This window comes from Mus pahari, chromosome 14, assembly GCF_900095145.1.
Source record: "Mus pahari chromosome 14, PAHARI_EIJ_v1.1, whole genome shotgun sequence".
Taxonomy (NCBI): Eukaryota; Metazoa; Chordata; class Mammalia; order Rodentia; family Muridae; genus Mus; species Mus pahari.
This window is the reverse complement of record NC_034603.1, coordinates 51290072-51302653: the sequence shown is the minus strand read 5'-3', so window position 1 is coordinate 51302653 and position 12582 is coordinate 51290072. Positions and strand designations below refer to the sequence as shown.

The 12582-nt window shown below is 44.0% G+C and overlaps 1 protein-coding gene across 1 annotated transcript; it reads right to left on the bottom strand.

Annotated features, from left to right (window-relative positions):
• Nucleotides 1-804: 804 nt before the first annotated feature.
• LOC110332387 (C-C motif chemokine 4) lies at nucleotides 805-2763 on the bottom strand. The gene is made up of 3 exons (XM_021213592.1): nucleotides 2609-2763; nucleotides 1923-2037; nucleotides 805-1195 (listed from the first exon to the last, which is right to left on the bottom strand). Exons 1-3 carry the CDS (start codon nucleotides 2682-2684, stop codon nucleotides 1108-1110), a joined length of 279 nt encoding a protein of 92 aa, XP_021069251.1. The 5' UTR covers nucleotides 2685-2763; the 3' UTR covers nucleotides 805-1107.
• Between the last annotated feature and the right edge of the window lie 9819 nt (nucleotides 2764-12582).

The window sequence follows — 12582 nt, the reverse complement described above, 5'->3', positions numbered from 1 at the left end:
GTGGGAGTGGGTGGGTAGGGGAGCAGGGTGAGGGGAGGGTATAGGGAACTTTCGGGATAGGATTTGAAATGTAAATAAAGAAAATATCCTATAAAAAATAAAATAAAATAATCTTTAAAGAAAGAAAACTGGATACAAAAAAGAAAGAAAGAAGAAAAAAAAAAAAGGAAGAAAATCCCTTCTCTCTGCATTTCTGTTTCTTCATTTGTAAAACTGTGGGCACCGGTCCCCACCTCATACTGAAGAGCTAGTGGAAGGACTGAAGGTGCTGAAGGGGTTTGCAACCCCATAGGAAAAACAATATCAACTAACCGGACCACTCAGAGCTCCCAGAGACTAAACCACCAACCAAAGTGTATACTTGGAGGGATCCATGGCTCCAGATACATATATGTAACAGAGGATGGCCTTATCTGGCATCAGTAGGAGGGGAGGGCCTTGGTCCTGTAGTGGCTTGATGCCCCAGTGAAGGAGGATGCTAGAGTGGTATGGCGGGAGTGGGTGAGTGGGTGGAGGAGCACCCTCATAGAGGCAAAAGGGAGAAGGGAGATGGGGGATGGTATGGGGGGTTGTGGAGGTGTTATCAGGAAGGGGGATTTCATTTGAAGTGTAAATGAATAAAATGATTGAAAAAATAAATAAATAAAATAAAATATCATTTTCATTAGAAGTATTGGCAGAATTTTTGAGAGCATGTAGCCAAGAGCACGTGCCATTTACTCAGCATTTACTCAGTAACTGTGGTTTATATCTAATAGCTCCAGGTGGCTTCAACCTAAATCAGAATCAAGGCTGAATCACAACTATATCTTAAAGAACGATTTATTATGAAAATGCATGAAATCAATTACACAGTCATATCCACAATAGCAGAGAAACAGCAATGGTGGACCATCTCCATGGGAGACACACGTCCTTTAACTAAACATAAATAATAGAAATAATACCAAAAAAATCAAAACAAAACAAAGTCTACATAGAGATTTAAATTAGGACGAGGGGCAGGAAATCTGAATGTGAGGAGCAAGGACACTTCTCCGTGAGAAGTAATCAGGGCTGAGGAGGCCTTTCCTGAAGTGGCTCCTCCTGGCCTGCATCTGGAGCTGCTCAGTTCAACTCCAAGTCATTCATGTAGTCATTGACCCAGGGCTCGCTGGGGTTAGCACAGACTTGTCTGCCTTTTTTGGTCAGGAATCTGTAGAAGAAAGAGAGCACAGATGAGAACCCCATGGGACATTAGAGGACATCTACCACTGTCCTTTGCCTCAAGACATATGCCTATGCCTTTGAAATCAAGCCATAGAGACAAACACATTTAAACCAGAGAGAGAGCTGATTCAGTCTCTGACTTCCAGCCCATCATTTCCTTCTATTGGTTGTTAATTCTTAAGGAAACAGAAGCTTCGGACTAATGACTGTCTGATAGACTCTATATTTAACAGCAGACTTGGGAATCTTGTTCTGCTTGGCCATTGCTTGTATGGTATGGGTAGCCATTGTAGATCATCCTTCCTGAATGACCCTACATTAGACTCCCTGTAACTCTGACCCATAGATTTAGCTGCAGCCTCAGGGGTTCCCTATACTAGAAAAAAAAATAGGCTTGATAATCAATATGAATATGTCTCCCAATTTTTCAAATGCCCTTTCGACATGCTTTTCTAACATAGTTTAAGCAATCTATCTATATAGTATGTATGCATCGTCTTCTGTTTTTAGTTTCATAGTGTGTGGCAACTTCCTCCCCTAAAGCCATTCCTGACTCCACACTTTACTGCCCATCCAGCAGTCACCAGAACCTCATGACCTCACTGTTCTTCAGCAGAGCTTCAACCCTTAGAGTTGACCCCCGTCGGTTGGATTACATTTTCACCCGAACCTGGCCCTTTTTGAATCTTGCCCTCATCCTAGTGTGTACTTACACCACAGCTGGCTGGGAGCAAAGACTGCTGGTCTCATAGTAATCCATCACAAAGCTTCGATGAAGCTGCCGGGAGGTGTAAGAGAAACAGCAGGAAGTGGGAGGGTCAGAGCCCACTGGAAGGAAAAGTGAGGGTAAGGTCAAAACTGTGCCAGGCACTGTTCATTATAAATCTTCATTGAGCAGTCTTATGGACTACTAGAACCCAAAACATGGTCCCTTGAATCCATGGTCATCCACCCAGAATGAGACTTCTTTTCCTTTTTCATTAAGTAACTAACTAATTAATTAATTAATTAATTTTTATTTATTTATATGAGTGCTCTGCAGCTGTCTTCAGATATACACTAGAAGAGGGCATTAGATCCTAATACAGATGGTTGTGAGCCACCATGTAGTTGCTGAGAATTGAGCTCAGGTCCTCTGCAAGAGCAGTCAGTGCTCTTAACCATTAAGCCTTCTCTCCAGCCCAGAATGAGACTTCTACTCTAACTAGATACTTAGAAGAAGTATCTAATTAGAAAAACTAGATAATGGCTGTCTGGTAGACTCCATATTTAACAACAGACTTGGGAATCTTCACAGCTCCCTTTTATTCCCCCTGCCCAAACCCGACTATTGGGCTGAGCCCAACTGGAAGACTGGACTAGGTGGGGGGCTGGAAGCAGCTGGAAGAGTCCTACTTACTTGGTGCTGAGAACCCTGGGGCACAGAAGGCAGCCAGGAGCAGGAGGAGAGAGAGGGCAGACACGCAGAGCTTCATGGTGTTGCTCGGGGTTAGGTGTGCACAGAGCTGGGACTGCAGGGCCCAGAAGCTTCAGGAGCTGGCCGATTGCTGTGCTGATCTGAGTTGGGAACCCCTCTTTATAGGGACTCTGGGGCCTAAGACAAGGGTTGAGGTTGCAGGAAGGAAAACGGAATCTCATGAGTAAAGATGATGTCATGGCATGGAGAAAGAAACTGAAGTTGGCCGAAAGTGAGGAGTTCCTGACAGACTGTCTTCCCCCCAGCAGTGACATCACGGAAGAGAAAGGAGGGAGATGCAGTGGAGAAGTGGGGTGCGTGCTGGAGGGGGAAGTGGTACACCAAAGATAGTGACTGGGGCGGGGAAGGGGGGTGTTGTGAACCCGAGAGAAAGGATGCAATGTTCACACCTGCCAGCAAAGGCTTGTGGATAAGAAGTCGCTTCATTTGGGGGTCGGCACCTCCAGGCAGTGGAGCCTTCACGTCAGTCTTTCCAGGGTGGCTGTGATTTCCAGAACAAACATAGGGTGTGACCCACAAGAGAGAAGACACTGACCACTCCAGACTCTTCCACACAGTGAAACACCGTTCCATCAGCATCATTCAGAAGAGTTGGTTTAGCCGATCCAGAACAAGGAAGGGAGAGGAAAGAAGTAGAGATTTCAGGAAGTTTTATTGGAACGATAAGAGAAACCGTTTGGAAGTTTAAAAGACCCAACAAATGTTCTAGTGTAAATAAGGATTGATACCTAGTTTTTTGCTGCAGACAGAATGTGTAGCCAACCTAAGCATATGAGTGATTAGTCAGCCAGTCCCTAGGAGCATGCCTCATGTTCCTAGCTGCTGGGGACCTGTGTAGAAGATGCAGTCTACCAGTCAAACTCAAAGTAAGACAAACGAAGGAAACTAGATGGTGGACCCAAGGTCTCGCTCACCTGTAGCTCAATTACCCTGACTCACCTGCTTGCCCTAGACCTCATACTGTAACATGCTCCTCTCAGAAACAGAAAACAAAGAGTAAAACACAAGGGAGTCAGGTCTCCTCAGTGCTTCCACGTTAAAAGCTGGGAAAGACAGGGCAGCACCCTGGGTTACTTCACAGTCATTTCACAGAGCACAAGTTTGTCCTCCCTCATTGGTCCTCTTCTCCCAGTGCGCAGACCGCACCCACCCCTCTGCTATGCTTTCTGTCCTCAGCCTCATCGCCCAGGTCTTGTGTTCTGTGTTCCCTGCTACACACAAGCTAGTCTTTCTGATGAGCTTTCTGGGTTGATGGAGAGTCATGCTCACACATCAAGAACTTGTGTCTTGGACTCTTAGGTCCTCATGGACTTCATTTCCCACGGAAGTTCAGTTCAGCCTAACTTCCTGCTCATCCTCTGTTTGTCAGAGCACAGACAGTGGAATAAAACTTCATCGTTCCCTCAAGGAGATCTTAGCCTATTGATGGCATGGACAATGATAGAATGTCCCCCTGAGGTGGAATAAGGTGACACATGAGAGGTAGCAACAAGGATTCAGGGAGTCTGAGGATGAAGGTTATCCTTCATGTGTAGGTAGAAAGTTCCAAGTAAGGTCAAAGTTCACTGGGCTAAGGAGGAGAGCTGCCTCTATTAGACTGTGTCTTTATCACCTTTTGGTAGAGGGCTGTGGAGCCACCTGTTCTGGGGCACTGAGGATGGTAGATGGGAATGGATGATTGATCTGTGATGGGGAGTCTTGTTGTAAGTAGAGCATCCTCAGAGAAGGTGAAGACCATTCTAGAAGTTTAGAATTGGAGTGAATCTCAGACTATATCACATTGTCTTCATATTACAGATGAAAAAATCCAGGGCACCGAGAGGATCCTCTTAAACCTGTAGTGTGGGGAGGAGCCCATGGGCAGTGTGACTTTGAGCTGGTCCTTTCTTCCAGTGGTTGTTTACTCTCAGAAAGTGGGAACTCAAGTATTAGGACAGTCTACAGGGTACCAGAGGGTAGTAGACTCTTGGGAGAGATTAAAGATCCACGGAGGAAGCAGAGGTGTCCATGTGGACAGCCTGGCATCTCTCTGGGATAGTATGAGGGTTAAGATGTTAAGGGGATCATTGAGCATTGGGGGCCAAGAGTGAGCACATGCTTGGGACTAGGGTGTTAGTAGAGGGCAAAAGCTGAGATGGGGAAGCCAAGGTAGCTGAGACACAGAGCCATTTTACTAAGACAATAAGCCAAGAAGCGGTGTTGCCGGTGCAGTATCTCAGGCACTTTGGGAGAAATGGGAGCAGCCACTGAATAGTGGATGGAAGAGACAAGTAGATGGTTATGCAGAGCGAAGGTTCTGAATGGCCTCTGTAGCAGAGGGTGCCAGCTGAAGCAGCTCATTAGCAACTGCTAGACCCTGGCCACCAGACCATAGTCACCAGCCACAGCCTATTCCTTGGCTGTCCTGGGTAGAGGGCAGTGACCTCAGAGCATGTTAAATTCCTGAGCGAAACACCCAATCTCACCCAGTAGCTGGAAACTTCCAGCATTTCTTACGAAGCCTCTTTCTTTGGTTGACACTTGTAGATGTGTTTCTATCCCCTTCCCAGTCATATGAGAGGATAGAGAAGGGGAGGGAGGAGATATGACAGGGATGGGGAGGGGGTGTCACAGGGTTAGGAGGAATTAAGAGTAGGTAGGGTGCATGCACACATGTGTCGAATTGTCAAAGGATAAATAAGAGAGAAAAATCTGAAGTCTGAACTTGTAAAAGAAAATTACATTGGTTTGTTTCCTCACTATCAAAAAAAAAAAAAAGTGCAGTTGCTGTAAAAATTTTAGGAACTACCAGAAGACACGAATCTTCAAATCCCTAAGATTTAGGATGACTTAGAATTCTCTAACATTATGTATCAAGTTTTAGTTGTGAGTAACAGTCTTTCTCGACTCAGCATGCCTTCACATTACTAGTTAATATCTGTCAGGGTGTTAAAGACTTAGTCATTCACTGAGACACACATTGAGGAATCTAGGCCATTCCGTTGCCCGGAAGTACTAACCCTTGTATTTAAGGATTCTACTACTTAGGTTCCTCCGTCCATTCGACTGTTTTGAACTTTTCTCTAAATTGAGCTGAGCACTGAGGGTGATAAGCTAGGCAGAGAGTGTGTACTGGTTACTCGGGCAAAAATCAAAAGACGTGTGATTTTATAAGTGAGATGCATTTATTGCATCCTGTTTCACAGTAGGGCAACTAAAGACAATGATAATAGACTGTATATTTCAACCGAGCTAGAAGAAAAGATCATGAATGTTTTTGCCACCAAGAAAATTTACTTGATGGATAGATATATCCTGATTTGAACATCAGTTATACAGAATGAGATATCGCATGGTGCTTATAAACATGTAAAATCTGTGTTTCAACGTTAAATTATTTTTAATTTAAAAAACTGGGGACTTATAAAAATATAAATGATAGCAATTGTGGTTAGCACTTAACACAGCACTTGCCATGAGCCAGTGATAGCCTGAGTGTGTATCTTATTCTCTCTGTGGTCCTCTGAAGTATGTATCATTGTTAGTCCCTGTTACTCACAGGAGCACTAAGCAAAGAGAGGTGAATAAACAACAGAAAAACACATAGCTGATACACCACAGATTGGGAAATGAAACCAAGGAAGCCTGGCTCCAGGATAAGTTCATCAGAAAAGGAAACTCACTTCACTATAAATTTCTGTCAAAAGTTTAACGGCCACATCGTGTCAGTATACCGCAGTTCTCAGTTCACGTGATTTGGGGCAATAGAATCCATGAACTTCTCTTTTTTTTTTTTTAAAGTCTTAGAAAGTGTGGTAATTTTAGGAGTAGTTTTCAAAGAGATGAGGGGCAGACAATGGACATATGTGGTGTTAAAGCAGAAGTGGGACAACAGGGAAAGATTGGGGACAGGAGGAGACAAGAGGGGACAGTGGGGAATGGGAGTCAAGAAAAAAAAAATCTTCATTTAAAGATGCACTTAAGTATCCAAAGATACAGCATGCCCTCCAGTAACCAATATTTAGCCAAAGTTTAATCTTTACATTAAAATGACAAACTTATGTGATTGTTTTCATCTTTAGTAAGTAATAAAATTAGGGGGCTGGAGAGGAGATGCCTCCATGACTAAGAGCACTGGCTGCTCTTCCAGAGGCCAAGGGTTCAATTCCCAGCACCCAAATGGCAGCTCACAATTGTATAGGATCCAATTCGTTTTTCTGGTGTGGAGACAGACATGCAGACAAACCACTCGTATACATAATATAAATGAATAAATAAATCTTTTTAAAACTAGTAACATTTATATATACAAAAAATTAGACATTTTCTTTATTTGTCCTAAATATGACTGACTGCCCGTGGCTGCCATGGGATGGGCCTGTGCCCACAGTATTTCACTCTGCCCCATGTTTTGCAAAAAGAGGTGCTTTGCCCTGCCAAGCTGGTGTTCATCACAAACAGTTGCCGCAGTTCACAGAGGCATGGTCTTGGTGGTCAGCAAGTCTGAAGAACAGGGTTCAAATCCAGGTAGGCAGGCAGGGGCCAGGCCACAGGGAAATTTCCATGTCACTGGAGTGAAGTTAAATGAAGTGGAGTTAAAGAACATCCAAGGAGAAGAAGACTGTCTGGGGTTTTAGCAAGATCTCTTTAACAAAGCTGGAAAGAAATCTTGCTTCTAATTGGCTGCTTATGACCCTGCTGAGTAGACAGAGGGTTGAACTCAGCAGCTTTCAAGGGGTAGCGAGCAACTGCAGAGCCCTGACTCATTTTAAGATAAATTATTTGAGTTGCTTTCATTTCGTTTTGTTTCTAAAAGATTTCTTTTATTTTTAATCATATACATGCCTGTGTCTATGTGCACCTGATAGCAGGTGCTCATAAAAGTCAGAGGCATCGGATACATCTGGAGCTGAAAAGTGCACACAGGTGGTTGTGAGCTGCCCAGCATAGGTGCTGGGAACTGAATGCAAGAGCCCTTCCTTAACAGCTGGGTCATCTCTCCAGCAACTGCATTCCCCTGTCACACCTCCACCCACTGCCACCACTGTCTCCTCCTTCTGTTGCCCGCTGCCACAGCCCCCTCAGTTTAAATTCCTAGTATAGACTAGTGTAGGTGACTAAATCGATGTAGGAAGTTGTGGTAACAGAGTGTGACTTCCTGGTTTCTGATTTGGAAGCTTGAAAGGACAGGATGCTTTCCTGGAATAGATGATCCAAGGTTCAGGGGGTGGGTGGAGTCCAGTATCAAGATATATAATACACAATCTAATCTACTGTGGATAATCATGTGTGTTTGTACACACATACGCACACACCCCAGAGGAAATGGCAAGAATGCAGGCAGGAAATGAAGGGCTCACTGCAAGAGGAAGAGGTGACGTCTATGAGTTCTTGTCTCATGGATGTGAGAAAGGGGCCTGACTCCAAGGATGCAGTGTCTGCCTTTGAGTGATGGAGTCTGGCCTACTTCAACTTATGGAAGGCCAGAAGTAGACTTTAGAGTGTTACATTAGTTAGCCCACTCATGGGGCCGGTGATGTCAAACAAGAGCTGAGACTGGTATCCAGGGAAGTAGAACTTCAGTGGGGACACTAGAAAGAAAACAATAGGCAGAGCTGGATTGTGGGAAGCGTGAGAAGTAAGAGGAGGTAGTGGAGGGGTCAGAGGCAATGACAAGGAAGATGAGTTGCCCCATCAGAACTCCCTGGATTTATAGATAGGATACTCTCCTGGATTGTGGTAGGGCCTTGAGAAGGCTGGAATGAATCCCCTGAAGATGAAGATATTGCCTCAATATCTTTTTGAAGGTCTTTTTGTAGTCCTTCTCCTCCCATTAGTATTTCAGCTCTACGATACATTTTAATGCAGAAGATATCTTTATCAAATCTGTGATTTGTTCACTTGCCTCACTACATGCCAGGCCTTGTAGCTTTGTTGGAGATACAATGGAAAATAACACAGACCATGAAGTGTGTTGATGACCGGGTCCATGTGTGACCCAAGCAAGCCATTTTTCCTGGAAACATCAATATGTTGTCACCTAGAATATTTCTGACATCTTCCAACTCAACCCTTCCATGACCTATGTGATGTGTGTGTTAAGCATGTACTATGTGTATAAGTAAGTCATCTTTCCAATCCAAGTGAAAACACATGGTTAAAGGGCTATTTCCTGGTTTGGGGATTGATGCAGAAAGTCTTAAAATTCTATAAACATTAAGGATCTCATATCCATCAATTACCTTCATTTAAAAACCCAACCAAAGAGTACACATAGAGGGACCCATGGCTCCAGCCTCATATGTGGCAGAGGATGGCCTTGTTGGACATCAGTGGGAGGAGTGGCCCTTGGGTCTAAGAATGTTCGATGCCCCTGTGTAGGGGAATGCCAGGGTGGGAAGAAGGAAGTGGGTGGCTGGGGGAGCACCCTCAAAGAGGCAGGGGAGAGGGGATGGGATGTGGGTTTCCAAAAGGGAGACCTGAAAAGGGGAAAACATTTGAAATGTAAATAAAGAAAATATCCAATTTAAAAGAAAAAAAAAAGTAATTCTACAAATTAGAGACTAGGTCAGGAGACCCACCAAGTTAGACTCATCATGTGCTAGGATTTGGTTACCTGGATGCCACCAACTAGATGTGGGTTGAATTTGGTTAAAACAGATCAGGCATCATTTAAATTTTAAAACAAAAATTTTATATAGATGACTGGGGACCCGCTGCAGTACAGGCCGTAATTCTGGAAGTAGGAAGTGTCACCATTGCCAGAAAAGTGATGACGCTTTTAGAGTCCAGCCCTCAGAAACTGAATCATAGGTATGAAGGGGGCTTCCTAAGAAGTGAGAAGATTGTGGTGGGGGAGGGGCTGATGACTGGGAGACAGCAGTACATAGATAACAGCACGTGGTCTGATAAGTTCCTGTTAAGAGTTGGCAACTTCTAGGTATTGTACGATGACTGTGTGTGGTTTTGCTTCTGTGACAGGGTCTCGTGTAGCCAAGGCTAGCCTCAAATTCATTATGTAGCTGAGGATGACCTTGAACTTCTGGTTCTCCTGCTCCATTCCTGGTTTTCCTGGGATGTAGTTTCCAATGAAACGAGTGATTCTGATGCTTTTCTTTAGAATTGGTAGCAGACAGAAAGAAACATGGATGCCCTGGTCCTGATGAAGCTGTTCTTGCCTTTGCTTTGTCTCTTGCTACCAGCATTAGCAATCATCCAGAAGAATGGAGACAGAGCCTGTATGCTTTAAAGGCTGTAAGAACTGAAGGACTGGGACACATGCTTCTAGAAGTCACCAGTTCACATGGCAGTGTGAAGAGGGGAAGTTTCACAAGGCCCCGCCCCTAGACGAAAAGCTATAGGCAAGCAATAGGCTGCCGAGAGAGGGGTAATAAGTTTTCTTCAGGGATGAACCAATAGGCTATCCAAATCCAAGTGATCAGTCCTAAATACATGCATGTAAGAGCAATGCTAAATGGACTCAATAGGTTGTGTGTGTGTGCGTGTGTGTGTGTGTGTGTGTGTGTGTGTGTGTATCGGGATCAACTGTAGAAGAAGAAGCCATGAATTTGAGAGGGAGTTTGGGGCATAGGAGAAGTTGGGGAGGTGGAGTAGTGGAAAGGATGTAACTCAGTATGTGGGAGCCAACAGAGTGTCAGTTCTCATAAGGCAAGAAGAAAATCTGGTTCAACACAACTCAGTAGCCCATGTTGGTTTAAACCTCTAGAGTCTGACACTGGGCAGTCTATCTCACACATATTTTAGTGCAGTATAGTTTAGATAGAAAAGTCTCGTGGTGTGGCTCAAACCCCAGTTACATTGAAACTCTTCTCAAAGAACATGTCGCTTCGTCTGTGAAGATGGGTTCGAGAGATAGGCTATGTGTGTTACCTTAAGGGGCTAGAGGGGGATCTGATGTGGTCTTGGTCATACAGAGAGTGTAGAGATCGTTTGGGTTCTTCGCCATTTCTGGTCCTGCTTGTGGGAACTTGGGGGATCCCCTGGCCATACAGATAACACAAAGGTCACCTAGACGATTAGCCACTTCCGGTCCTGCTTATGGGAGCTTGGTATGGCCTGGCCATACAGATAGTACAGATCACCAGGTGTTAAGTACCTCTCTTCACAGACTTCTGGGTGGAAAAACAGGTTATGCACTTTCCCACTGAAGAGATAACCACGTGTAGTCAACATTCCTGGTTTCTCAGAGCTTATCTGTGAGCACAGGGGCATTTGTGCTCCCAACAACAGTACTAATATATGAAAGTATGAAAAATGCTACAACATAACAATAAAAAAAATGTTTAAGGACACAGAAGACAAAAATATTTTAAATCATTAACTTAGCCTCTAGTCACTAGTAATTAATTTCCACTTCCTTTTATATGAGAATTCTTTTTCATTTGTTTGTTTGTTTGTTTGTTTGTTTTTCAAACAGGGTTTCTCTGTGTAGCCTTGACTGTCCTGGAACTCGATCTATAGACCAGGCTGGTCTCAAACTCACAGAGATCCACCTGCCTCTGCCTTCCCTGGTGCTAAGATTAAATAAATGCATGTGACAGCACCACCCAGTAAGATTTCTTTTTTAAGATTTATTAATTTTTATTGGATGCATGTGAGTATTTGTCTGCATGTATGTATATACATTGCGTGAGTGCCTTGTGCCCAATAAAGTCAGGAAAGGATATCGGATCACCTGGAAGCGCAGTTACAGGTGGTTGTGAGCTATCTATCATGTGAGTGCCAGCTACTAGGCCCACAAGTCCTGCTGAGTCATCTCTCTCAAGCCCCCACTATGAGAAATCTTGATACAAAATCTCAGAACCGGGAAAGTTCAATCTTAGCAAGACTTTGATGTTATAAGCAGCACCTCAAATTGTTCTTGTAGTCCTTTCATTTGGGGAGACAGTGAGATATATCTCATTTCAAAATGCAAAATGCCTTAGCAAGCTTTCTTAGCAGGCAACATTATTTGCTACACATAGACTGAGAAATAAGCAAAGATCTGGAGACATAAGTTTAGGTCAAACATAAGGTCCCAAGGTGAGACATATCCAGTCAGCTGCAGTTGCTGAGAATGACATTCTTTTCTGCACTAAAAGAGATAGCGTTTCCTAGCAACCCTCCCTTTCCTGCATACTTTTCCCCCAGAAGATAGCAACACCTCCTAGAAACCCGGGTTTCTCATCATCCCTCTTCCAAAGCAGCTATTAATTCCATGGCTAGATATTCTCCAGATAGTCGGGCCAGAGCCATTAGCAGCCTTGGTGCCTAAAATGGGCCAATCACTTCAAAAGTCAACTTGCCCATAAACCTCTTAGCCAATCATGTGATGTCAAGACTTAGAAACACCCCTCTTCCCTCCCCACTTCCAGGTTTGTTTTTTTTTTTTTTTTTTTTTTTTAATTTAAGAACCCTTTACCCCAGACCTTTTGGTCACTCACCTAACCTGCTGCATCAGGAAAGGTTTGAACCCCGAGCACGAATAAACCCTCATGTAAATTGCATCAGAGTCTAGTCCTGGTCGTCTTTGGGGTTTCGTGATCTGGGCATAACAATACCTGACTACCTGACTTTAGTCCCTGAAGAGAGGAAACTGGTGAATGCTGTCCTCTGACCTTCACATACATGCTGTGTCACATGGCACACTCACATGCACATGAACACATGTGTGAATGCACAACATGCAATGTAGTAACAATAATAATCACAATAAAATAAAATTTGAAAAGTGAGAAAAAAAGTGACTCTGTACACTCTTGGAAGGGACAGACTGCCCAAGTGTGTCCTTGGTTTGCTTATGCCTGAAGCCCTCCACCGTTTTCTTGGATCTAACCTGTGAACTCCAACTCCTCTGGAGAGATTTTAAAGTCTCCTTGGTTCAACCCACCGCAACTTAGCTTCACCATCGCTGTTCC

What these genes read in the sequence shown, in the direction of transcription:
- LOC110332387 (XM_021213592.1), bottom strand. Translation starts at nt 2,684, where the DNA reads ATGAAGCTCTGCGTGTCTGCCCTCTCTCTCCTCCTGCTCCTGGCTGCC. An exon ending in CCCAGGGTTCTCAGCACCAA is followed by an intron (nt 2,038 to 2,608) that starts GTAAGTAGGACT and finishes TTTTCCTTCCAG; the next exon opens with TGGGCTCTGACCCTCCCACT. An exon ending in TGCTCCCAGCCAGCTGTGGT is followed by an intron (nt 1,196 to 1,922) that starts GTAAGTACACAC and finishes TTTCTTCTACAG; the next exon opens with ATTCCTGACCAAAAAAGGCA.